This window comes from Myzus persicae, unplaced genomic scaffold (assembly GCF_001856785.1).
Source record: "Myzus persicae strain clone G006 unplaced genomic scaffold, MPER_G0061.0, whole genome shotgun sequence".
NCBI lineage: Eukaryota > Metazoa > Arthropoda > Insecta > Hemiptera > Aphididae > Myzus > Myzus persicae.
The window spans coordinates 251,579-278,647 of NW_019103945.1; the positions used below are offsets into that span (position 1 = coordinate 251,579).

The 27,069-nt window shown below is 32.5% G+C and overlaps 1 protein-coding gene across 4 annotated transcripts in view; it reads left to right on the top strand.

The window, feature by feature from the left end:
- Positions 1 to 27,069, top strand: part of LOC111036720 (calcium/calmodulin-dependent protein kinase type 1) — a 431,459-nt gene that overhangs the window by 230,611 nt on the left and 173,779 nt on the right. For 3 of the 4 annotated variants that reach the window (XM_022318852.1, XM_022318853.1, XM_022318854.1), the window contains exon 2: positions 22,734 to 22,868. In XM_022318852.1, coding sequence (XP_022174544.1) covers positions 22,734 to 22,868 — 135 coding nt within the window. Of the gene's footprint in view, positions 1 to 11,957; positions 12,201 to 22,733; positions 22,869 to 27,069 lie in introns of those variants that run through there. The other variant, XM_022318855.1, reaches the window with a different exon arrangement.

The following is a 27,069-nucleotide window of genomic DNA, read 5'->3' on the forward strand; positions in this document are numbered from 1 at the left end:
AAAGGTAATTTTCGAACAAACTTTGTTGATTATTTTATTTTTAATCGAAACTTTTACACCGTCCGACAAATTGGCGCATTGTCATAGGGCTCGCAGTATGATATCATACTGTATGTAGTTTATATTATTAAAACATTAAAACATTGATCACTATAACAATTTTATAATTTTTAAAGCTCAAATAATTTAGGTTAGCAAGTACTCTTTTGCTGGATTTCTAATCAGTAAAGTTCATATTTTATAAGCCTACAGGTGATTCTTTTATCACGACCACATATTAATGTCTTCGAAAATATTTTTCTTTACATGGTTTCAAGTGTCTACAAAGCAACGGGTTTTTTTATTTTTAAAAAAAGGTAATTCTAATTGTTCTTATCCTTATAATTTTTTGAGTTTTATACTTTTTTCAATCACGACGTACCTACTGTTTGGATTTATTCGAATGCTTAATATGTGTTTCTTTGTACGGTAGGTAGATACATACAGATACAATTTAGGAATAGCATTTTATGGGTAATAAGTTTGTATTTCAATATGTTTAGATTAGTGGAATAGTGTTCCAAAATTTTGGGTGGGTCCGCTTACTATGATCTGGGGCATGAGGCAAGTAATATTTAATAAAATAAAGAAAAAAATAGTAATCATTTTAATGGGACAGCCATGAAACAATTAATGTGGCGTTCAGATCTACAAAACCGTAAAAATTCGATCATCTGTCTGGACTAAAATCGATTTATCTATTATCTACCTTTGAGTTGGGTTTTTTTTTTTTGCAATTGTGCAGTCCCAAAATCGAACTTCTGAAAACCAATTACAAACTACTATATCGTTGATCATCGCTGCAGAAACGTAATCCGCCCGAATAGAACGTTTCGAAAAATTAATTTTCACAGGATCTAATTTCCACACTGGCACACTCCGACACAGTCGCATTACATAATACTATCGCGATTTCCTTACGGGCCACCGACTTCCGATTTCCTTTATAATATCGTGGGGCGCAAACATCGGCGGCCGGGTCGGTAAAGTTTACATGTCTCGCCGTCGGGGCGGAACTGGGTTTCCGGTGTGAGGGATTATTACTACGCGCATGTATTTTGCGGAAATAATTATCATCACGCCGTCTCGCTGTGCATGGAATTATGTTGATTATTTATATTATTTTAATACATAGGTACGCGCTCGCTGCAGTATACGGTATCGCTCACAAACCGTGTAATTTCGCCTTCAGGACCGACGTGGAAACTCTTTTCCAACAATTTCCTCTAATTCCGTCCGTGTTTAATAATGCATCATTATCATAATATTATCGTTATAAACTCGAAAGGTGTAAGACAGGGTATTTGCACGACATTGTTCATAGCACAGTCATTGGGCGTTTTGACCTTCATGTGCGTTCGAGACGATATTTTTTCCATAACTTCTTGCGTATGACTATTTCGGATCATCAAATTATATGTCACGCGTATCGCCCATTGGGCTCATACTATGGTTGCCTCTCCCAAATAGTCAAAAAGGTCGATTATTTTTATACAAATTGACTCCCGTCCACAAATAAAATATGTAGACACAATAAAAGTGGTTTCTAAACGATGAAACAAATGTATATGCACATCACATTTATGTACGAAAATGGGAATCTTTGATGCCAATGATCTCGGGAACTACCTTACATCCGACAGTCATGCTGTTTTTTTTTTAAAGGATAGACTATATTTAAGAGATTGATTATTTGTAATGTGTGTTTTCATAATTTGCTTCAGGTTTTACATAAAGTGTTACAAACTTACGAGCTTGTGTCTTGCAGATATTTGAAATATTTATAATTTTCACGGATGGTTATATACTTGGTTCTTGTTCTTGACTATTTAATATTTTTGGAGAAACTAAAGTTGAGTGTGTATAATACGAGAACGAGCGAGAAAGTTACAGGTATAATTCGTCTGCGGAAAGCAGGAGCTCCGACTGTTAAATTTTTACTCGACGATTTATCGTTCGTTTGCGTGGAAGTAAACTCAAACTGATCGTCATCCCATTTGGCGGAAACATTGGCCGAGAGTGAGTGAAGGTGAGAGAGAGACGGAAAGTTTTCAATTTAGGATCAGTGTTCGTTTTACCGCTGTTGCTCCGTCTGCATCTCTCTCTTGTCAAAGTCTATCGAGTGTTGTCCAAAAGCCCACCCCAATCATCAGTTTTCTCGACGAAACTGTATCCGAGGTAGGTACGGTGCGTTATCGGACGACGAATAACGATAAGCGGTAATGCGTGACGACGATTATTTTTATAATATTATTATACGTGCATCATGTATACCTATTAATGCATCACGGAAAACAATGTTGAGAGAAACGCGGTACTAAATCGTGGACGAAAAAAAGGACCATCGTTTTATTAGTGTTATTATTATTATTATTATTATAACGTTCCCCTTCGCCGATGGAGTTTGGTAGAGAAATGGAGAGGTTGAGATATTATTATTATTCTCGACTGGGACCTCGCATGAACAATGCGAAATAACGCGCGACCGAGATCCGTCCGAGATGAATAGGACTCAATTTACAGAGAAATTATTTATTATACACACATTCAGGTGCGGCGTACCGTCGCTTTCGTCGTGCAGCTTCTCTGTTATGTTATTTAATTTACAACACTGACGTCAATTTCACCACCCCCGTTACCACATCTGCAGCAGACTATAATACGACGACGCTCGGAAACTAACTTTGCGCGTTGTCTACCTGTATAATGTTATTATTATTATCATCGGATGGGTTTATGTATTTTTAAGATGATTTCATCGTCCACCCAAGCTACAGGCATAATCATCAGCGAAAATTAATTGTCTAGGGCGAGAGGGGAAAGTTTGTTTGTACTTTGTATACATAATCATATATTAATACATCAAACCTAATACGTTTTGTGAACTCGTCTTAATAGGATTTTTTATAATAGTGACATTGTTTGTACAACTTATAAAGCACCTTGTACTACGTTTAAAAAAAAAAAACAACAAAATATCATTGTTAAATCAATTATACATTCTTCGCTCAGCTTAGAGTTCAGAATTAGGAGAAAGATTTTTATTTTGGATACAAAAGCACGGCAGAAGATTCAAACAATTATAGGTACACAAATAGTAGGATTGAAAAATGTTTGTGATTTGTACAATTAATTTTCAGATATTGTGATTTTTCTAATTTTTAGTAGTAGAAAGTATTATAAAGAGAGTATTACATTTTCATTTGTAGCTACTGTCACGTTTTCTGCGAGACAAAATTTCAACATTGATTCCATACAATTAAACAAATTAATAATTGATCGTAGGTCAAACTGAACGCTTAAACCAAAATATTTACTCGACAGGCAGTATTCTCAGTAGACAATATTAATATCATCTGGATTTCGAATACCGTTAAAATAATATTGATACGGATTTAAAGGCAAATTAAAAATCAAATCAAAAACGGCGAAACCTGAAGATTTAATATTAATAAATTATAAACATTTCTGCAGTCGAAACACCATTCACTGCACTTTTAAGTACACACAGGTTCAGCTGCTGCACACGACTGACATTCGAGCTCATCCTATGCACGACGGGTCGAATAAAATACGAAAATAACAATAATTGTATAAATAAAATGTACTCGACTCGCAGAAAGAACTCTGCCACGCGTAAATCTTGACGGCAGCAGAGTCATACAAAAAAAAAAAAATAATAATAATAATAATATTAACGAATATGAGAGTTCCGATCAAATGGATACTAATCGGCATCTGCAGCCTTCATAAACTGGTCATCATTTATTTATTAGCTATTATTTTTTAAGTCGTTGCGCGACGCATTTCGATTTAGGCACCTATATCCTATCGACCGATAGACGTCCACGAGACATTGAACCCATTCGTCAGTCTTATCAATTTAAAGGAATAATATAGTTAATACATATTTTATGGAGTGTATCACGTAATTTATTATGTGTCATTTGCTTAAAAACTCGAGCTTTTTGACTTTAATACCCTACGGGCTGCGTCTCTGCGGTACAAAGATTTATGTCGATTTAAGTCCTTTTTTTCGGGACTAGCATTCCCGAGATAAATGCACACCGATTTGTTTTCAGCCACTCTGAGTGATCGCGAGTGCGCTTAATAATTCCACGTTAATCTCGTGCGACCTACATAATATACAAAAATAATAATAATAATAATAATAAAAATATGTATAATAATATGTGTATTATGTATTGATACCTTTGCAGTGCAATTTATCATATCATATCATTGTCGCTGTTGTTGTTATTATTATTATTATTATTATTATTATTATTGTTATAATTGTGTGGACGACAACGATTATCGCTCGGAATTTCGGCCAAATCGACAGAGCATCACTAACAGTGCAGTGTCTTTCTCGTTCAATTCGATAACCTATCTCAACGTGGTTTTTAAAAACCGCAATCAACTCCAAATGAATTTACTTCAAGCATGAAATAAACTAAAAGTCTGTTCGATAATGATTATTCTTGTGGATAAAAACAATAAACACAATGTCCGATGACATTTATTTCTATAAAAGCTCGTCTGTTTTCAACTTTCGAATAACAAACCTACACGGATATCCGTCTCATCACCTGCACCGATCTAGTAAGGGTTGTCTCGAGATTTTTGACATGCTGTGGTGTAATTTTTTTCGATTTTCGATCCATTGAATTTATCCCTCACCAGAGACCATCAGTGTACATTTTTTTATAAAACAGTGTTGCTAACTTCAAATATGAGGACGTCAGAGGACGTTATACCCTCACGTGTTGTCTCCATCTTACAAGTGCGTAACATATCAAATTTTACGTTCAGCAGATCACGTTTAGCTCAATTAGCTTTAAAATTACAGCGAATTGACGTCTTATTAAAATTAAAGGTAAGATTATTACGGAAGGCTTCTCGTGGGCTTTTTATTATATTTTAATTTTAAAGAGAGTTATGAGTACTTTAAGTTGTACAAACAACTTACAATTTTTAAATACCCATAATTCTCCATAAAATAAAAGTATAATATGAGAAGCACTCCGAAATAATCTTACCTTTAATTTTAATATGGCAAGATAACGTAATAACGATACATAATAAGTATAACGTCCTCTTAATTATAAGTTGGTTGATAATCGTTACTAATGGATAAAACAATAATTAATATGATTACGAAACACATATTTCTATAAAAGCTCTCCTGATTTCGATTCGCATACATCTGAAACTGCCAGTCTACTCGGACCTCCATCTAGGTACAGGTGTTTCTTAAGATTCTAGTAGCGCTGTGTTGTATTTTATTCAATTTTCTCACTATCTATTGACTCTAATTGACTCCAAAAAAAATGTGAGTTGGAGGTGGTGTTGCTTCTTAAGCGATTTTATTCAATATTATTGCTTTTTCGAAGTTGTGTGGTAGTCTAACAGAGTCTATAAACACATAGGAAATCCGTCGGTTTTGCGGAGACGCTCATTTATTGCAAAGCAATTAATTTCATTTCATGGACGCAATTACCAGCTGAACAGCTGCTGCAGTCGTGGGTTTTCACTTCGGATGTTTACAGTTTTTTTTATTATTATTATTATTATTATTACTCCGGCGAACAAACGAGTGTCAATTACTCGAATTTCTGGTGCACATAAAACAATTGTATTCTATCACACCGTACAACATATGAACATTGAACACTGTAACCTATTTTTACTTACTCGTCAGCTTACATTTTAAAATCATTTATGTTTGACGTTATGCCGTTTGATTTCAGTAAGGATTAGAAATCAATTATTATAATCCTTTATATAAATTATATCCTTTATATCTCCCCGTTCTATCGTTTATTAAAATTACTATTTCGTTATACCATCTAAGGAATGTCGGGTGGTGGTACAAATTTTTTTTTACTAATTTATACCTCCCATGCTTACTCTTAATTGTTAGACACTTGACTATTTAGAAAATGATCGTGAATCTAAATCAAAATTCGATCGAGTGCCTTGTTAAACTTGATTTATTGAGGATAATCCTTAATTACGTCCCATTTTTGCACATCCCAATGTTTCATTATTATTATGAAAAACCATGCGACTCTGTGGCTACCCTATACACGCTAATGTGAATCTCTTCTTTTTCTACAAATATCAACTTTTTTTCTATCTAGTTATCAATTATAATAATGTATTATGCCATTTGCCTTTTATTACGTCTTGTTGTAGGTTTATAAAAACCGTATGTCTATATAGAATTTATTGTTATCAAGTATAAAAATTAATAGTTCCTAATTTATTACTATTGTAATTGCTTTAAAATATAAAACAGATGTAATATTCAGTATAGTACCTGTTAGAGTATTCTCGAGTGTTGTTTTAATAATTACAAGATATTGATATATCATACAACAAAAGTAGGTAACTTCATAACTAACAAATATGTAATATGGGCTTTATTAATAAGTAGGGCGTGAATAAAAATTTAAAAAATCAGAATTTTAAGAAACATACAAAGGTATACTAAACTAAACACAAAAATGTGGACAAGCACATTTATGTCGGATATGATTATGAAACTGTTTACTCGGGACATTACTCATAATATCTAACATGTTTTTCAAGTATAAAATGTTTGATTATATTTATCCAAGACATACATCACGATTGTTATCAACATTGATATTACGCATACCTACGTCAGAACGAAATGTTATAAGCACTGGTAGGCGTACCTACCTATCTACTCTAACCCGCAACAGGTATAATATTATAATGGGTAACATTGTCGCTAGGCGAGGTATGTACGTGGTACCTACCGCGCGCTTGGTAACCGAGTCGGGTATATTACGGTTATTGCAGCTATCTCGGGAGCAGATACAAAAGTTGCATATAAATGTTTGTAATTATTTCCACTGTCGTCGCAGGCTTTTCCGGACAATTACTGCAATTCACAGACGTGGGCGATTTCGTATTAGAATGGGCGCCTCCGCCGCTGAAAACAACGAAGCCCACTTGATAACAATGTACATTAATATTATGTATATATATATATATATAATATAGCATTTCGTTATTAACTAAAAGCCGACGACTTAAAAGATTTCGGATGGATTATTATAATATCGCGCAGTCTTGTCTGCCTAACCGTTTATTATTACTATTATTATTTTTATTATCGTCGTCGTCATCGGTGCTCGAGAGAGAAATAAAAGAGTAGGGATTTAAAAAAAAAAAAACAAAAACGATCGTTTGCACAGATATTATATTATTTTCGATTCGTAGGTCGCGTAGGTATTACTGTATCCGCCGCCGAGGGCTCTTAACCAAATCTCCCTCCCCCCCCCCATAATTTTCCCACCCGAGGTATAACTCACATCACGTCTTGTATACACATATATTATTGGTAAAGCAGATAACGATTTGGCAATAACAACTGCACACTTGACACTATAAAATAATTTCTTTTGTCCGGTTCGCAACACGCAGAAAAACGCGTATTGTGTCGATTCTTTAACGATTTTAACTACCACTCGTGTGCCCTTCATTGATATCGTAAGTCGCGGCGGATCGATGGACCTACGAGTGGGTGCATGTTGTACGAGCGGGGGTCCTAAACATTTTGCAACGGACGAGAAGTGTCGCCAATACAAATGGTTATGTATTTTTATAAAGTTCAATAACTGTTGAAAAAGTTGTGCCGTTCGAGTGTCGCACTTACATTTATTTTTTTAAACGTTTGATCTTTTGGTTGAAATTTCTATTACTAATTGCATGCCGCCGATGTAAAACCACAGCCGTGTTCGGGTTGAGTTTTAATTTTTCGAACGACAACCCAAACATTATAAACGTCCTATTCCGGAGAAGAATATTTTTCGCAGTACCTACGTTGACACATATATGTATAACTCGAACTTTGAACTAGTAGTTTTAATTAGTTATAAGTATTTAAAGTTTAAATGGGGCGAGTATAGTAGACAAACATTTTGAGGAGTACTCATGTGTCACTCTACTCTGATCCTGTTAACTAGAAAAGAATATTGAGCTTCCTTCTAATTAACTATTAGTTCGAAATTCGATTTTTATGTGTCGAAATACAAACAAATATACAGTCGTTTGGAATACGAAATTAAAAATACTTAGTCAATCAAAAAGCATAACACGATGTTATTTTTTAAAAAGTTTTTGTACGGCTGAGACAATCATTGATGATTAATTGTATTGACAAGACACCTAACCATAATTTGGAAATAACAATAAGTCACATCTACTATCGCCGTTCTGTATTTATTAATAAGTACACAAAGGTTTTATGGGTTTTTTTACATACATTTCGTAAATGCTAAAAACGTGTAACCTACACATAGTTTATAATTAGCCTGTCAACGTTTTGACTTCCAAATTTGGCTAATTTGTACTTGAAAAATTGTGTATTATGTACGTTTGACTTTTATTTAAAAATTTGGTTTTTTGTTTAAAAATTAACTTGATTGCATATTTAGATGTTTTTCATTTATTTTGTAAGCGTGCACTTTACATTTTTTATAAGTGCATAGTTTTAAACCCTATGTATCGTTATGCAAGTTTACTGCACTTGAAGTATTTTAACTTTTGATTCGATGAAAAAAATATAATATTATGTTACGTTATGTATTAGTAGCTGTCCCGGCCAAATATATTTTTTTTATTTTTCATATAAATAAATTTGTAAAAAAATGTATGCATAAAATTATTTCTTCTAATTATAATGGTAATATTTACCAAATAATGACAACCCTATAAATAAACAAAAAAATATTCTTTTTTCGTAATATGAAAAAATCATTTATGAGCTTAATTTTAGTTTTCTAGTGATAATTGAAAAATCTCAAGAAATCTATTGGTAGAATTTTTATTAAAAACAGCCTTTGTAGTCTTTAGTCTATGAACTTCGGGTAAACCAACAAGGGTTACAAAAATAGTCACCAAGTATCATAATTATAAGTAAAAATATCTGAATCCTAAAAACAATTACAATTTAAGCAACCAGTGTCAACCATTTAAAAATATATTTTATTTAAAAAAAATACTAATTTCCACTTTAACCATAATATTATAATACTTAATCACTGGTAACCATTTGTTCACAAACCTTTCAGATTTTCCCAATCTTCCAATATTCCGTGCTACGTTTCCTATTTTTCTTTCCATCATTCGGTCAATCAAAAATGTTTTTTTTTTTTAATGATCCAATTAGTTGCATCCTTTCTCAGAGGTTACCAACGGTGAGCGTTTAATTTGTATTGCTTAGGTAATTATAGTATATTATATATATAATTTTATTGAAAATTCAAACCGTTTAAAAATATTATGAAATCGTTGTTTATTCGTTTTACGCCAAACAAGGGCGTCAAGACTCATCGACTGGGTTATAATATATTATTATTAGTCCGATCATCGACGATAATACAATACCACTGCACAGGTACGGATCCAGAGCAAAGATCTTGAGGGTCGGGGGGGACAATTTTTTGTAAATGGAAAATTAAAATATTGGAATCACTATGTCCACCATGAACTAAGATACTACACTATCTTATGTTTGTGCAACCTACTATGATACTTATAATAATATATTATACATCATCATTCATCAGAAATACATGTGATTTGAAATATAGTAATATCGGGGCGTGTAGAATTATTAAAAAAAAAAATTGGGAAATATATGTCTGGGCCCCTGACCCCCCACCCACCCCTGGAGCTGTTCCTGCCACTGCAGCTAATGATGCTGCTCTGCAGTACATATTATAATATCTTCCTGCAGCTGACCGACTGGCGGTCGTGTATATTAATGTACAGAGATTTCGGTTAAAATTGAATACCTCAAATCGGCTTAAAGCCCCAAAGGGTTTTACCTTTTACGGATATAAAAGTAGACAGGCAGGTAATGAAATTATAATATAACAGACCGTCCCGGATTTGTAGTAATTGAAAATATCAGATACGTACAATATTTTCGTCAGCCGTTGTAACTTTCAGGATGCGTACGACAGATTGTAACACAGTACAACAAAACATAATATATATTACGAACATTTATTTTTATTTTTGTCTGTTATTAATGTTGACAGATTATTATTCAGAAGTCTCGGTGAAGGCGATTTTGTGCGATTTTACTGTTATAAGTCGCAGGACAAATTTATTTTATTTAGATTACGCTGACGATTCTCAGGTACATCCAAACAACTTTATTAACATAAATATAGTGGACTATTAAAATAGTTGGCAAATATAATATTATGGTAAAATAAAATGGCATCATTGCAATATTAATGATTGTTAATTACGAGTAAAAATTATGGTCGCTTATATGAGTAATGTGTCCTGCAACACGGGCGGACATATTTTTCTGAGATCGCTTCTCAGTAGACCGTTGTTTTTTGAAAAAGCCCAGTAAGTATTTCGTTGCCGATCGTCCTTGTGTGCCGTGTCGAATCCCTGTTTTTCGAGACCCCTAGTTGACCAAACCAAAATCGGTAGGTTTGGAGTGTCTTGCAGACTGCAGTAGATCAGTGAATTCGAGGTGATAAACTAAAAACTGATGAAAAAAAATGTGTACTGCATTTAAATTTCCGTGGAATTCTAGAAAAGTGTAGGTTTATGGACTAGAACAGGAGTTCTCGACCGGTATTACCGGCATTACCGCGATGTGCGACGCCAAACAAATTGTGTATTTATGTCGTGTGTTTCCAAAGTACAAATACGAAGACAGCCTCATTCTCAATTTACATAGTCGTTACTTTTTCAAAAATCCATTTACTGTTTTAGGTGTGTCTCCGTTTTTTATTGAACTAAATTATTAGAAAGTCGTCGTAAAAAAAAGGTTGTGAAACACTGGATTATAGATGCATGTATAATTTATTATTCATTTTAATCGTATTAAATTATAAACTATTAATGCATAAGTTGTTGATTTTGTTTAAGCTATCTTAAGTCATATATTTATAAGCTAGTGGATATTATGATTATGGAAAAAAATTGTGATTTTTTCCATATCACACGAGTTTTTTTTTCTTAAGTATATTCACGATTTCGACCGCATATCGAATGACATATTTTGATAATATTTAGTCTGATCCACTCTCCGGTTCTAGTGTACTACTAGGGTAGGAACTTAGGCTCTAGTGGCCAATTTAAGGGGGTGATCAGGGGAGCCCGCCCCCCACGGGCTGTTAGCTGCAATACCTAACCGAGTCCTCTTTTCTTAAACAATATTTATGCGTGCGCATGCTATGTCTCCTGCTTCAAACTAAATTCTAGTCAACAAGACATTAAATATTCATAAAAATTTTTTTTCGACCGACTCCTAATTTTTCCGCAATTCGAGCACTAAACCACCACCCATGCGTTAGAGCTCCATATCATTATTATGATTTCATAACTGCGTGATGCGCTGTGCGAATATGTACAACAAATGCACGTAAGTGAAAAACACAAACTTCATATGCATTTGACGTGGAGTACAAACCAAAATCTATGTTTCCAACGCCGCTGCCCGATGATGATAATTTTTGGTCAATCGGGTTCCGATAATACCCACTCATAGACCATATGAGCATGACGCTATTAAAAAAAAAAATGTTGGATCGGACTTAAGAATGTACCTGGTACCTATGTATTTTTTGAGAGAAATATCGATCAACCCACTCATCAAAGTATTCGAGAAGTGGTTATAATTGATAGTAAAGTCGAGGATCGACACACGTGTTTTCAGTGAAGATCCATCTCCGTCGCGATAATTATTCATCGTACAAGTACGATTGTTTATCGTTTGACGGTGTGTCGAGAGGTAATTAATTTATAGATAAACACAAATAATTACCGAGTAAGCGTTAATAATATTTCGATTTCGACGCAGTAAATGTTAAACCTTTCCGACCAAACCATTCGCGGCGTACTTGTAATCTGTACATAAGTACTTGCACAACTAACTGTTTACCCGTGCACCAGTTCAGTTGGTAATTTATTATTAAATTGTGCTCGTTTATCAGACGACCCGAAATGGCTGATTCCGATGAGCTTCTCCATTATATTTGTACGACGTGCACGTAGATAGGAAAATATTATAATATCTAGCGACTATATGTGGGAAATTTGATTGCCGATTTCGAGAGCTCTTCTCCCACTCTGAATAGTGAAGTAAAAAAGTAAATAAATCTACTTATTGTATTTATAACTAATATCATATTTTATCATACAGGGCGATTCATCAGGCACGCTCACCCCGATTTTTTCTTTTAAATAATGCACAAATATTTACTAGTTATTTGTTCAAAATTCTGATCTTTGGAATAATTGTCAAATACTTTCAAAGACTACATTTTAAAATGGTTGAGATTTTTTCGACTACTCAAAGAGTATTCTGGTTACAACCATCTATATTTTTTTTTAAACTTTGACGTCAAAAATTCAAAATTATTCCTAATTATTATAGTTTTTCAGTTTTCAAAAAGATTGTACTACGGATAATTAGTCTTAAAACATGTGTTGTTTTACAAAATTTAAAATAAATGTAATACATTAACTCTTGGGCCATTTATACAAATGATAATATTTTATTAATTACTACAATTTTCAAATCACCGTTGTCCCTATTCTTCCTGTCCCACTATAATGAACCTGTAATTATCTTTGATACGCAGAGTTAAGCATGTAACCCGACAACTACTCTTACGAATGTTTGTTCCGACACGAAAAATATGTCATAAAAATTAATAATTATGTACTGTTGAGACGGGGGTTTTCTTATTTGAAAAACAAAAATCTAGATCCCTACAGGACGCACCTTGAGTAGTAATTTGGGAGTAAGTCACCGTAATCCATAACATTGTGTTAAATTTGAAGAAAATGACAATAGATTATCGCGACGAAATACGAATTTGAGCGAAGTCAGCTGTTAGCATATATCGCCAAAAGTATTTTTCTCGACATGTTTTTTGATATCACTGTTTGAATAATATATTTTACGATTACCCATTATTGTTGTAAGCTGATTTAATTTTTGCCTAAGACATAATATAATGAAATTTGATTGTTTATTAATATTTAATTATTATTGTTTAGTTTAATACATCAATACTACAATATATCTACGATTTGTTTTGAGGCATAAAATCGATAGTTCAGAAAATCTCATTTGTTCAATGTTCTTTTGTCCTATTCAATAAAAATAACTTTATAGTTCCTCGTCTTTTTTTTTTTACCAAGAACTCTTTTAATAGCTAACATTATTACCCATCACATAGACTTCTTTTTTATGTCATGAGATTCTTTAGAACAAAGTGTATATTTAGCTTTAAATCTACAAGTAACTATTGATTACTCTTGAGTTTATACAATTTTACATTGTCAGCTAATTTTGCTTCCTTGTTTAATATTTTTTGTCATTTTGATTATTTATTATTATTATTATTATTATTCCTGTACGTATAATTTCACTGTTCTTATTACTTTTTTTAAGTGTTATTTTCATACTCGTTTACAGTAAATAAATAATGTATAATTATTATGATTATTATTATTATTATTATCTTTTGACTTAATACCACCTCATCATACAACGGTTAATAAATTCATGGTATAAATGGACAATAGCTTAAAATAAATCTTAATGTTTTGAACAGTCATTGTGTATGCAAACATAACTATATGTACCTACTAATTTTAAAGTTTCCCGGAAAACATATTCGAATTACAACAAAATAATTAAAATTGTTGTTCTTTGTTTAAATATTGCCTACCTAATTGTGTCCGAATTTAAACTTAAATACCTATGAAAAAAATCGTGTCCATGTATCTTCAATATTTTTAAAGAGTTTTCCAAACAGTTTATGTGCATCATTTTATTCAATTTTGAAGAATTTTTATCAAACGAAAAAAATGTTATCGACATTTATGGAAAAATTTCAAATCTCAAATGTCTCTAAATAGCTCAAAAATAGACAACACATTTTAAAATATACTTTCTATAGAGAAAGCTAGTTGAAAATGTTGGCGAAAATGTCAAGTACTAATGGTTATTCGTTTTTGAATTAAAACAAAAAATAAAAACTGATTTTCGTTTTTCTCCAAATTGTTCTCCTCTATTATTAATACAATTACTGAGAAATACAATTACTAATACTGAGAATTTCCTTATTTTTCCCTCCCACGAATACCTACTAGATTTGCCTTATCCCTGCCGTAAAATACATTGAAAGCAATGTTTCTCCAGACTCCTGATGTAATATCTGCAGTGTAAAATCAATGAATGCATCGCTTCGCCGAGAATTCAAAAATAAAATAAAAAAACGATTTTATGATAACCCGAAATTACTCACAAATGTGTTTTTTTCGGCACAGAGTTCTTTTTTTTAACAACAATTTTTTATATCGATCGCAAATTTGTTATTTCATTTACACGTGGAACATTTCTAGTTTTACCTACTGCGCCATCACTAAATATCTTGAACGAAATGCGTCAAAATTGTCTTGACAACATGTTATATTAATGTAACGGAATATGCAAGCTTGTCGATGTTTATTTTGTACATATCTACCAAGTATGTGGAATGTCTAAACCCGAGCAAACAAAAAGTTACGAATTTCCGACAGATGTTCCCACATGTATATTATAATATCTTACAGGTAGGTACTGCACACTTGGACAAATATGTACATTTTAAATATAATTGTCAGCATATTTGAGTGCATATGCATTTTGCACGAGCATTTTGCTCGATACATCAGAAACGACGATGTGTTACCATAGCGGATGTAACCGTTGTGTGATGTTATTATTTGTGTAACTTTATAACATTTTGAACAACTCCAAACAGTGTCCGCGGGGAGAGGAGGGGAGTGACCGGCTGGCGTCATATTATGATACAGCTAGTATATGTACATTAAGTTATGAACTAAAAATCTTTAAACGGTTAGGTGTATATTATATTTTATTTCTTTTGCGACTTTCAAAAATGATAATTTTTGACAATTTTTTTTAAATTTATTTAAATTAAAAAAAAAAAAATTTTAATTCTTCCGATTCTTCTAATTTAATTGGATTTGTTAATTAATGGAAAATAAAATAGATTTTAAATGTAACAATGATGATGAAAAGTTGAAAAATTGATGAGTCTTGACAAACACACACTTTCAACAAAATATGTTCGGCATAGGTTCGGTTTTATAAAAAAAGTTAAATTGACCATAACTAAAAACAAATCAAAACGTTGGATTCTACCATATCTAAAGCGTGGTTTTTCATAATTTAATGCATACTATCATGATATGACGCCGACCCCATCACTTCCCCGAGAGACACATTATATATATTATATTGATAACGAAATTAACGAGATAACGGAACACGCGTAATAATATTATAATTAATAATAATTACGCTCCTAAACGTTACTACAGCACCTAACCTCTATCTGTATACGGTTAGATAATAATATTATCATATTTTATTATGATCTTGATATTTTTGAATTCGAAAACCGCACACTTTAGATAAAATACAGTACAAGACCGCCATTACTTTTAGTAGGTCGAAAACGCACACTTTTTTTTGGAGTTGCTGTTCCCTCCAAAAACTAAGCATTTTATAATTATTTAAAAATGTACACAGTCTCAAATGTAAAATATATTATTATTTACTTATAAAATGTTTAATGTATTACTTATAATTCATATATATATATATATATGCATTGCATTTATTTGTAAAAATTAAAAATAATAATTTCTTAGCAACCGAAACCTAAAATAAACCTCAACATCAGTATGTTAAACTTATTTAACCTAACTTTCTAGGTCCCTATATTGGTACACCAAATCTGGGTAAGCACAATAACTCTACCCCTCCCCCCAACAAAAATTCTGGCTACGCCGCTGACCTAACATATTAATAGTGTAAAGTCCAAGTCTAATATTATTAAATACAAGGAAGAGAATGCCCCGAAAATGTTGTAGGAGTTATGATGCACCGCATTGTTAAATAGGTCGAAAACTGCTACCCATATTAATTTATAGGAACTTAGCAACATGAAAACCAACTTTCGAAGAAGTCTGCAAAAGTATAAATAAATGTTAAATAATATAATTATTAAAATAACTTTAAAATATTTAAATAATTAAACCCTATGAACAATAGCTCACCAAAAAATTATTTTTGACAAAGAGGAAATCTACTTATTCGGGGATAACATTTTCTCAAACCTGTTTACAATTATTAATTAACAGTTTGTCGGATGTGATCGGACAGAGTGAAGGGGGGCTATATGTGAACTAGCAGTCCCCCCCCCCTCAAATATATTTTTGACTTAACCTGCAAGGGGGCATTTAGGAACCATACAATCGTTTGCAATACATTTGAAAACGTTTGCGGAGACTATCGGAGGGCCAATGCCTTACGTCTCGTAAAAAAACGGCGGCATCGCAGTCGGTCGGTTTTATCGCGAACGGCAGTAAACTAAAATAAACAAACAATACGAACGAAAGGTTCGGGGTTAGGTAGTATACCTCGGGGTGTAATATAATTTAATATAGTTTGGTAGCGAAAGTTTAGAAATAACGGGGGGAAATACCGACTTTATTCTAGGTAAAAAAAAAAAAAAAAGCTAAAAAACTAAAAAGCCGAAAAGCTAAAAAACAAAAACAACGAAAAAGTGCGCGGAGGCTATCAAAATTTAGTTAGAAACTTTTATTTTCACATTCAAAGGTACACACAATATATACGACTCGACGCCCCGCTGAACCCGTTATAAGTTTTGCCACGGTCGTAGGTCGTAATGCGAGGCAATATAATTTCTCGCCGGTATTGCTTTTCTCATTTTTCGTCCAACAGACCCGCTGCGTAATGCCCACCCCTAAGTAGTATCGTGTTATATTATGTTATTATCGCGATAACTACAAAATATGACTGCGAAAACTATATGCAGTTAACGTCCGTCGTTCGAAATGGCCATAAAAATAGAGTCTGTCGAGGTCGTGTACACAAGTGCTGCGAGGCGGTGGCTGGAAGTTCAACTCTCCCCCCCCCCCCCAATTACAATACGAAAAGTACATAAAATGCTTTAAATATTTACGACGATTTAAAACTACTGACTTGTTACATTTAAGTGTTTTTCGCCACTCAACCATAATATTTAAATTCTTCTTGTCCACAGCAAATTTTTCAAATTTGTAGTGCTAAAAATAACCTTTTTTTATTTTCCTGCTTTCAGTGACAAAATGCAATGTCATGAATTACGAGTAGTGCTATGTAAATTTAAAAAAAAAAATTAGCAAACTGATGAGATATTTAAAAAAAAAAAATATTACCTACCCGTAAGTGTTTGTAAATTTGTTTGGTGTGATTTTTCGTCGTTGTGCACTTGAAGCGCATTAAAACTATTTTAAGTTATGAAATTGTAAATAAATAACACAGTACTTGGCAATTGCAATCGTCCGTTAACCCGCGGTTCCGTGGATCAAATTTCGATAAAAAATTTATTTTCGAATATAATGAATCACCGCTAAAAAGTAGAACGAAAAATCGTCAAAAAATAGCCAATGCTTTAAAGTGGAATAATCGTCTGGAATCAATTTTCAAAATCTCGTTTCCTGCAATTTCCGACCAAACAGCCTATCAGTTTGTTCCGATTCGGCGGGTACAATAATTATAATTCTTCTTATTCTTTCGATGACGTTTGTTCTGCAATTTTAAAGTTCAATTTTAACAATACGACGATCAACCAGTAATGACATTTATTTTAGACTGTTTTGTGTGTCTATATTAATTGTCGTTGTTTAGTATATTGTCACATTAATTTTTAACGGACTTACAATTTAATTTTTCGGAAGACGACAACTTTACTAAGTCTATGAAATCGTACTTGCATTGTGGTCTTATTATTTATTATTAAAAATTCAATTTCAAAAGTGATAATCGATATATTTAGTGATATATTTCAATGAGTGAAAGCGACGATCAACCGTATGACTCGAATGACGGATTTAAGAAGCTTTTGGCACATTGACAGTTTTCTTTTTTTTAAATAAAATATAATAATACCTAAATATAATTGTTTTAACTTCGCGGGCCACGGATTCTCCATCTCTGGTATGGTGCATACCATTATCGGTATTGGTGGTATTATTTATTCGGTGTCCGTGTGCGCACACGCGGTTGACTATAGGACAATATTGCGTAGATTATTGCAAAAACATAAAATAATAATAAAAATCGAACGCATCATAATAATATGTCGCTGGTAATCGAGTAGGCACATGTTATAGGATTTATTTCAGACTTTTGAGCATCGCGTGGTGTTACGTTTATACCAAGGTACATTTTTAACATACTTACAATAATTTAATTTTCCGAAAGACGTTAGCTTTTACGAAAACGTACTTACATTGTGTTCATATACTATTTGTTGTTAAAAAAAAAAAAAAAAACTTTAATATTTAAATTTTTTATTGCTGCGATTGTTGTGTTTTTCCTTAAATACCGATTCCGACAAAAGAGTGCAGGAGAAAAGATAGTGTAATATTTGCTCGTCATTAAAAAAAAAAAAAAACAGTGTACCCGTCAGTCCGATATTGTTATATCAATCAACACGTCCTGCTGAGTTTTTTAATTAAAATACTTTATTATTATTATTTTTTTTTATCTAGACCATATTATTATAACGACCTACTTTTAGTTCACTTTCAGTCTTCCGGTAAAATATGTCCGGTATGATATGCGCCTAAATCGATGTACGGCGGAACAAGGTCGTTTCCAGCCTCCCGCCACCCCACGACATTTTAAAAAGTCGAACAAGAGTTTTTTTATGTTTTGAAAGCGAAAAATATGATAAGTGTTCGGTATCGATTTAAAAAAAATGTCCCCGACATTTGTTTCCAGTTACTGCTTTGAGAAGCGAGTGATCTCCGCCAATGTCCAGTAATTATATCGTTATTTGCTTAAAACATTACTTTTGAGTATAAGAAAAAACCATTTTTGGCAGTTTTGATGTTTGAATACTTTTAGAATATTTTTGTCCTATTTTGAAGAATGTCTATTTTTATATTTTGTATGACGCATTTGTAGTCACGCATTTCATTTTTTCTCATTAAATGTTTGAGATAATCATGTCGGTTTCGAAGTACTAATTAATTATATTTTTTTGTGCGTTTTTTAATGTCTCACGCAGGGAAGTTAAAATTATGTATGCGATTTCCAATAACGAAGAGCTGCCACAGATATTATACTTACTGTTAATTCGCAAACGGATTACCCGTCCACGGAATGAAATACGTAGATTAGTCAGCGGGGAAACCAGATTTTTTTTCAAGAGGGGGGGGGGGGTCGAAGAAAAATACCACAACACCATATTATTAATGTCGAAATTATATGGGAAAATGTATTATGAATTGCAAAAATCAATCTGTTTTTCTGTACCTCATGTATTTGTTACTATATAAACTTGCATTGATGCGTATGCGCGATGCACCGTGGCAAGTGCGTCTTGATTTCTATACTTACAGAACACCATGATACTCTCTTTTTTTCATTTTAAGTGCCACTGGTAAAAACGATAATTTTTAATACCGAGGTATTTAACCCCATACCGCCAAATTGTATAACTTTATAAATTTAAATTAAATATTGTCGATAAATACATACATTTTATACATTGATTGATAATAACCGCCGAAAAACATAATATTTCAAGCAGATACCGATCGCATTATTACATATTTTTATTTTAAAGTATTCTTACTGCGCACAATGTATATACGTATATATATATATATTTTTTTTTTTTAATTTAAAATTTAAATCTAAAAAACGCGTCGTTGTTATTGAACAGAGTTTGTGATATTACATCGATCGCCTTTAAACGTCGCCTGTGTTGGAGGTATTGAGTTATACAAATATAAACAAAATTATGATTGAAAATAAACATAACATTTATACAATTAATTATGTGCGTTATAGTGAAATAAATAAAATGAAACAAGACAGCATTTTCAATATTATAATATTAGTACGTAGGTAGAGGTACTTAGAAAATATAATAAAATTATAATAATCTCTCATTTATAATAAATTAAAATAAAACCTTTCCTAAATTTGTATACGACCGTTATTCATCCTCCATTTTTTTTACATACTCGGGCGACACGACAAGTTATATACGTCACCTGATGTATAAACTTTCCTTAATTTCAATTCCGCCGGATCAATTAACAAAATATTGCCACTTACATTTAGAATACATATTAATGTAAATTTTGATTGAAGGAAGATAATAATTATAAAAGTCATTAAAACTTTTAGATTACCTCTATCCATTTTTGAAATAATGACGTTCTCCGCCATCTTCAATGTTTTTTTCTTTAAAAGTTCACACTTCGCACTATTAGTAATCTCGAACTCAACTTTGGCCTGTTCACTATTTGGAAGCTTTTTTTGCACTAACATATTTTCACGTTCGCGAGTCCCGCTCAAGGGAGCCTTTTACGTGCGTTTTGTCATCAGTAACTTCAAAAATAATATTTTGGTGGTTTTTATGTTGTCGGATAGAAATGAAAAATAGAACACGTATCGCGAAAGAACCGTTAGAAGAGTCTTGTTCGTAAATATATCAAGAAAAGACGAAATATTTTAACGATTCACGAACCACGAGTCATAGTGTATATTATTGTTACCTTTAGCTTTCTACATTTAATTCGTTTTAGATGTTCTTTTCGATTTAAATCTTTTGTGTGAAATATAATTTTTAAATAGTTATGATAAGTATATTATGTAAGATTGCAGTGTCTTTTATTTTTAATTTCATGCTTGTTTGCTGTTTACAGCGTCGTGTGTGTCTTAGATGAATTATTTCCTTCTGGCTCAAACTAATTACTCTCCTTATTAATAAAAGAAATCATCATTTGAAAAACGAATTTTTTACACAGATTTAAACTATAATAACGCCGTTTGAAGGCGGAGGCCTACGTGGTGCTATTATTTTCAACACAGTGAGAATACACAATCGATTTTACGAGTACTTGCTTCGGAAATAGTAGCAATAATAATAATTATCATTCATTGATTGGAAGGGAAAATGCCGATCGGAAACTATTGTGTTGGCTTTGTATTATTTTATTTTATTATCGACGTTTCCTCTGCTTTGATTCACCCGTAATAGATTATGCGTTATACAAACGAAATTATACTATAAACGTTAACTATAAATCGCTTTAATAGTTTTTGCATACTTGCTAAAAATCACATTATTATGATAATTCCGAGATAGGTTGCACCTAAGCCCACCCAGCGTATATTCAATATGAAAATCTCGCGGATAAATGTTTACAATCATCGAACACACATCGTATTATTATGCTTTATATTTTTTTCACGATAAGGATGTATCACTCATTCTCCTCTTTGGGTATATCAGTATACTAAAAGCATGAAAAATCCAAGTTGAGCCTTCCTCCTGTGTAACAAAATATCATCAATAACCCCACCAGAAAGAAATCCTATTTTCGCCACTGGTCGTAATATAGGTGTTTATGTACAAACTTCGAGTGTATAGGCGTTAAGTTTTCTAGGAAAAAATAATACTAATTAAATGCAAGTAACAATATTATGGTTTCATCTCAAAATGTAAATTTGAGTATAGGTATTTGTGTCTTTAGTAAACTTGTAAGCGCAATGAAAGTAAGATTTGCATTGTGCAACCGTTTCCATTTTATCGCACAGTGTACACAAACTACTTGTTGTACGTTATACCTACGGACATTTATCGGTTAAAATGAAAATCTAAAGGGTATTTCAAAAAAAAAAAAAACCAAAATCGATGTAATGTATTGTTAAAATTGAAAATAAAAAACACATCTTATCAAACTTGGTCACAAGATATTATTATGTCTCATAATTAGTATACTCTACACTTAAGTTTCACCTTTCAGGGCAAAGTCTATCGATATATATATGAAGTAAAATCAAATGTGGAAAACTACAAACTGTAAGCTTATCAAAGTTCTAACCGAGCAGTTAACGTGTAGTCGTATTAACGCTCACAGTACTGCGGTGTCCTGTCCAATTTACCTGCCTAAACCGTGGGTACCCCGCGGGGAGTGGGTGGGCTATGTGGATGTAATAATAAAATACGTGATTTATATACATATATATATATATAGAATAATATTACTGTGAGCGGTGTTTGAAAAGTTCATTTAAAATACTGAACGCGTTCATTGGGTGGTTGATTCAATTATTTATTTGAAAATTAATAACTTTATCAACAGAAATGAAACACCTCAGTGTACCACTCTAGTCCATTGCCAATACGATTATGAAAAACAGCATATATTATGATGAAAAAGCATCGTTCGAATGTTTTTTTAATTTTAAATGTGTACGTACAGGTACAAAACGACACGGCACAGTTCAATATAGATTAAAATAAATTTAGTTTGAACAGTCAGGTGTAAAATGTTTTCAAAAGATATAAGACTTCCGTTCACACTCTGTTAATAATATGAACACGGTATTAATCGAGACGAAAAAGATCCGTCTAGCTCATCGCGCTGTTCGAAAGGAACATAATATTCGGGTAATTATTATTGGCGTTTTCGGCGGGGAGGACATCGCACGTGCCCTGGACGTATTTTTTTTTTTTTTTAGATTTATAGTTTGCAACGACTTGACACGAGTTTTGTGTTTACAGGGGAGCTTTTTCCGAAGTCCGATTGGCCGTGAGCAAGGAACGTCCCAGCGAAATGTACGCCGTGAAGATTATCGACAAAAAAGCGTTGAAGGGCAAAGAGGACTCGCTGGACAACGAAATCAAAGTATTGCGAAGGTAAGGAACAATAACAATATATGCGGACGAACGGACGTACACTGTGTGTTCCGGTTTACGATAATAATATTATAATATATGTTATGGCGTGCGTCGCGTGTAATATGCGCAGAGTTCCGCCGCACTCGTTTTTTAACACATTATCATATATTATATTTCTTTTTTATATCCGGCACGCGTCGCGGGAAAACGGACGCGACATAATATTATGTTATCCATCGCGAGCACCTTCCCATACAAATATTGTTCATTTCGTTTTAACAATATAATATCCGTATTACGTAGGCAGCGTTATATTAATGCGACGTGAAGCGGGGCGTCAATATATTATATAATATATAATAGTCACACTTACCATAAAATATTCGTCGCAGGGCGGCAAAAGGGTCGCTTCACGAAATCGGATATCTGAATATTTTTTTACGCTCTCCGTCGTACCTGTACACGTTTTATTTTCGGGCAGGTGTATTATTATATGGTCGATTAACAGCGACGACGTCAAACGCGCTGACGGTTCTAAATTATAATATTTTACCCAATATTATTTTTTTTTACACTTTTCCACGAGCCGATGTATTCGACTTATTCTGAACGTACAGGCACGTGTAATATCGTTATTCCCGTCGGACTATGATAATATTATATTTCCGGAGAAGACAAACGTCCGTTATGATAACACTATTGCTCCGACCTTGTTTTATGCGTTTTAATATTCCAGTATAGCTAAAGACGTTACAATAGATCGGATAAAATGATAATTACACAGGGCGATTCGATCGCCCCGATCATGGTCGTCACCCCCCTTTGTCTATCAGCAAAAATATTATTTTGATGGTCCTTGTTCGAATATTGATTTTCGGGATTTTCAAGTGTACTTGGAACACTTAAAAATACTTTTTTTTAGTAAAATGACTAAATGGGGCTTTTAAAATAATTATAGCCTCCGGTATGCGGAGGAAAAAAGTTGGTTTTCATTTGAAACAAAACAAATATATTTGTATTACTTCCATACACTCCTTAAATGATATGTGATGAAATCTAAATAATTATCAACATGATCCAAAACTAAATATGGATTCTAAAATGTCCAAAAATTAACATTTTAATTAATAAAGCAGGAAAAAATTCGGTTGGCCATTTTTATGGACGACTTTTTAGATGTCCTTTGTATATTCATTTTTAATACCAGTTACTCAGACACTACTCCTCGTTCGAATATAGAATATTATCAAGAAAACAATTATCTCGCCAATATCATGAACAAAAAAAGTTTGTTTTCATTTAGAAAAAAAATGAATTTGTATCGTCACTCCTTAAACGGTATGATAAAATCGAAATGATTAAAAACATAGTCTTAACATATAATATGGGTGGTTTCAGGGAAAAATGAGGGTGAGCATGCTTTGTGAGTCATCCCTTGTATGGGCATTATAATATACATAATATAATAAATAATAATGTTGTGTCGAACTAAGTACCGTACATGATTACTTATACATTATAATATACTGAAAACTGGACGGTTGGGAAAAAAATTCAATCAATTTTTTATTTTTTTTTGACTTTGCGTTTAACGACGGATATCATCAAAACGCGACATACCTACGTGTTAAAAAAAAAAAAATTTATAATAATAACAATAATTGGACAACTGATTACGAAGCTATAATATATTATACGGGTTCGCTTTTTCGTCGTAATAATAATAGCTAGGTACCTACGTTATACTAACGAATTCGATATTTATAATAAATACATAATATTTTATATTCATAGAAATCATCGTTTAAAAAGCTTTTGAACCGGGAGTGATTAGAAATTGATCGGATAAACCGTTGTATTAAACAATTTTACAACGTCAGTGCTCCGTTTGTTTTTCTCTCGAGTGAACACAGATACAAAAAGCATTCTTCTTTTTTTTTTCTGTTGGATGTGGCCGAAATTTTCCATCCTCATCCTATCATCTCTCAAAAGAATTTCGGAGCTTAAGTCGCAGACCACTAACTCAAATTGTCAGATTGGATTTTCGTCGCAATAATAATAGGCACCTTATGCTAATAAATACGATATTCACAGTAAATGTTTAGTATTATGTATTCGATACATCATCGTTTAAAAAGTTCTGAACCAAAAGTTATTAATAGCAATCGATCGGACAAATAGTCATTGACAAATAAGATCCAAGCAAAATATTAATTTTTTTATGTTTTTGAATAATCCTAGAGTAAAATCACATTGTTCAAAATTAAAGAGGAAAAGATTTTTGAGGGTATACGACATATGATCAGTTTGCTTAAGAAGCATTGCAAAACAATTTAATTATTAAATTTATAGTCGTTTTTGTTGTAATGCATATAAATTGAATATTACAGTCCGATAATGAAAAATAAATCACATTCACTATATTTTGTTCTATAATTGTTAAGAGTTCACTGATCGGTTGAATAATTAATTGTACGTAATGCAATTGAATAGATTATTGCGGTACGTTGAAAAATGGTTTCCAATATTAAATTATATAAAAACTAAATTACTAAGTTCAGTAGTATTTTTTAGCCGAATAAAACAGAGTTAATTAACTTTTAAAATAATTTTTTTTATTCTCTTTTTGAACACTCATTGCGAAGTATATATGAAGATGAATACAATTTTTAAAAAAACGGAACAATGAAAACTTTTTTTAAAATTAATTGAAGTTTTTCGAGGTAGACTTACAAACTTCAACCGAACGTGACTTTTGGAGAATCGGATTGTTTCTGGTAGATGTGGTCGAAATATTGCCCCCCCCCTCCCCCACTTCTTAAACAACTTTCGGAGCTTACGTCGCATTTTTAAATAAGATATAAGAGCGAGACTGAATAAAAATTAACAGATCGTCGAAAAAGAGAGAAGATAGATCGAGTGCAATATTTGGCGATCAAATGTCTCTCATTTCATTGTCGTCAGCACTGCAAATATTCAATACAATAAATTTTGAAACCCCTTCATAACGTACCCTCTATAACGGGGGAGGAAAACCTATTGCAAAACTTTTGTAAATTTTAATGGCACCCATATTCTTCCCTATAATCTAGATTAAAGAGGGATCCAATGTGTTCTATCTTAATAACATTTTAGTCATCACTTCTGAAAAAACGATGTATATTATGATTTATGATCTACTCCCGATTACCTTGAAATATTTGAACAAGTATTAACACTTATTCTTATGTATTATATTTTACTTAACGATTTAAAAAAAATTGTAGGCAAAAAAAATGTATCACGAAAGTTTTCTATGCGAGTATAGTACGTATAGTTGATTGAAAAATAATAGATTATGTGAAAATAAAAATATTGTTGACATTTTATGTTTTTACTTTGGCACATTAAAATTAAAAACCGTCACGAAAAAGTGTCCACGAAAAGCGTTACCTACTATATTCAAACAAAGTGGGTCGTGTAGGAAACTGGGATTCGTTATGTTTTTGCTTTGGCACATTTTTGCGTTGGTTACGTTACATAAAGCGTTACGAAACCGCTACGAAAAAAATTGCCGTGGAAACAAAAAATAAAACGAATCGCGGACTGAAAATAAAAAATTTATAATATGAAATAATAATAAAATAAAAAAAAATTGTATACCAATAGCATACAGTCGTGTCTTCATTTTTTATCGATTACCTACCCCCTATAATTAATATTATCTAGTTATGTGCTACATATGATGGCAAGGCCAGCAAAGACGGATAAAACGTGGTACTTCATTGCGGACTCGTATGCAATATGTTTTTTTTATTGAAAATGTTATCGAAAACTTCTGAATAGTGACAACTGAATTCATCAATACAACACAAAAATCTGTTTTATCCTCAAATGTGTTGATTTTGGATCATAAATTATTATCATAGGACGTATTGATTTTCAGACATGTGTCCATCATAGTGTCAAACAAACGAATATCACATTAAACGTTTATTATGTTTTTTTTTAAACACTTTCGTAGGTAGGTATATAACTATTACAGACTTGCGGATCATCGTTCTTCGGACAATTTTGAGAAACATCCGTCTCTAGGGGTGGATCCGCGGGTGAGAAGGGATGAGCCACTGGCGCGGCATTTAGCGCGTTAGTTTCGGTAAAATACATAATATTATAATAACATACCTATGTGTAGTCGAATTACGGTAAAGCCACTCCACGTACTGCGCTTGTTCATTGA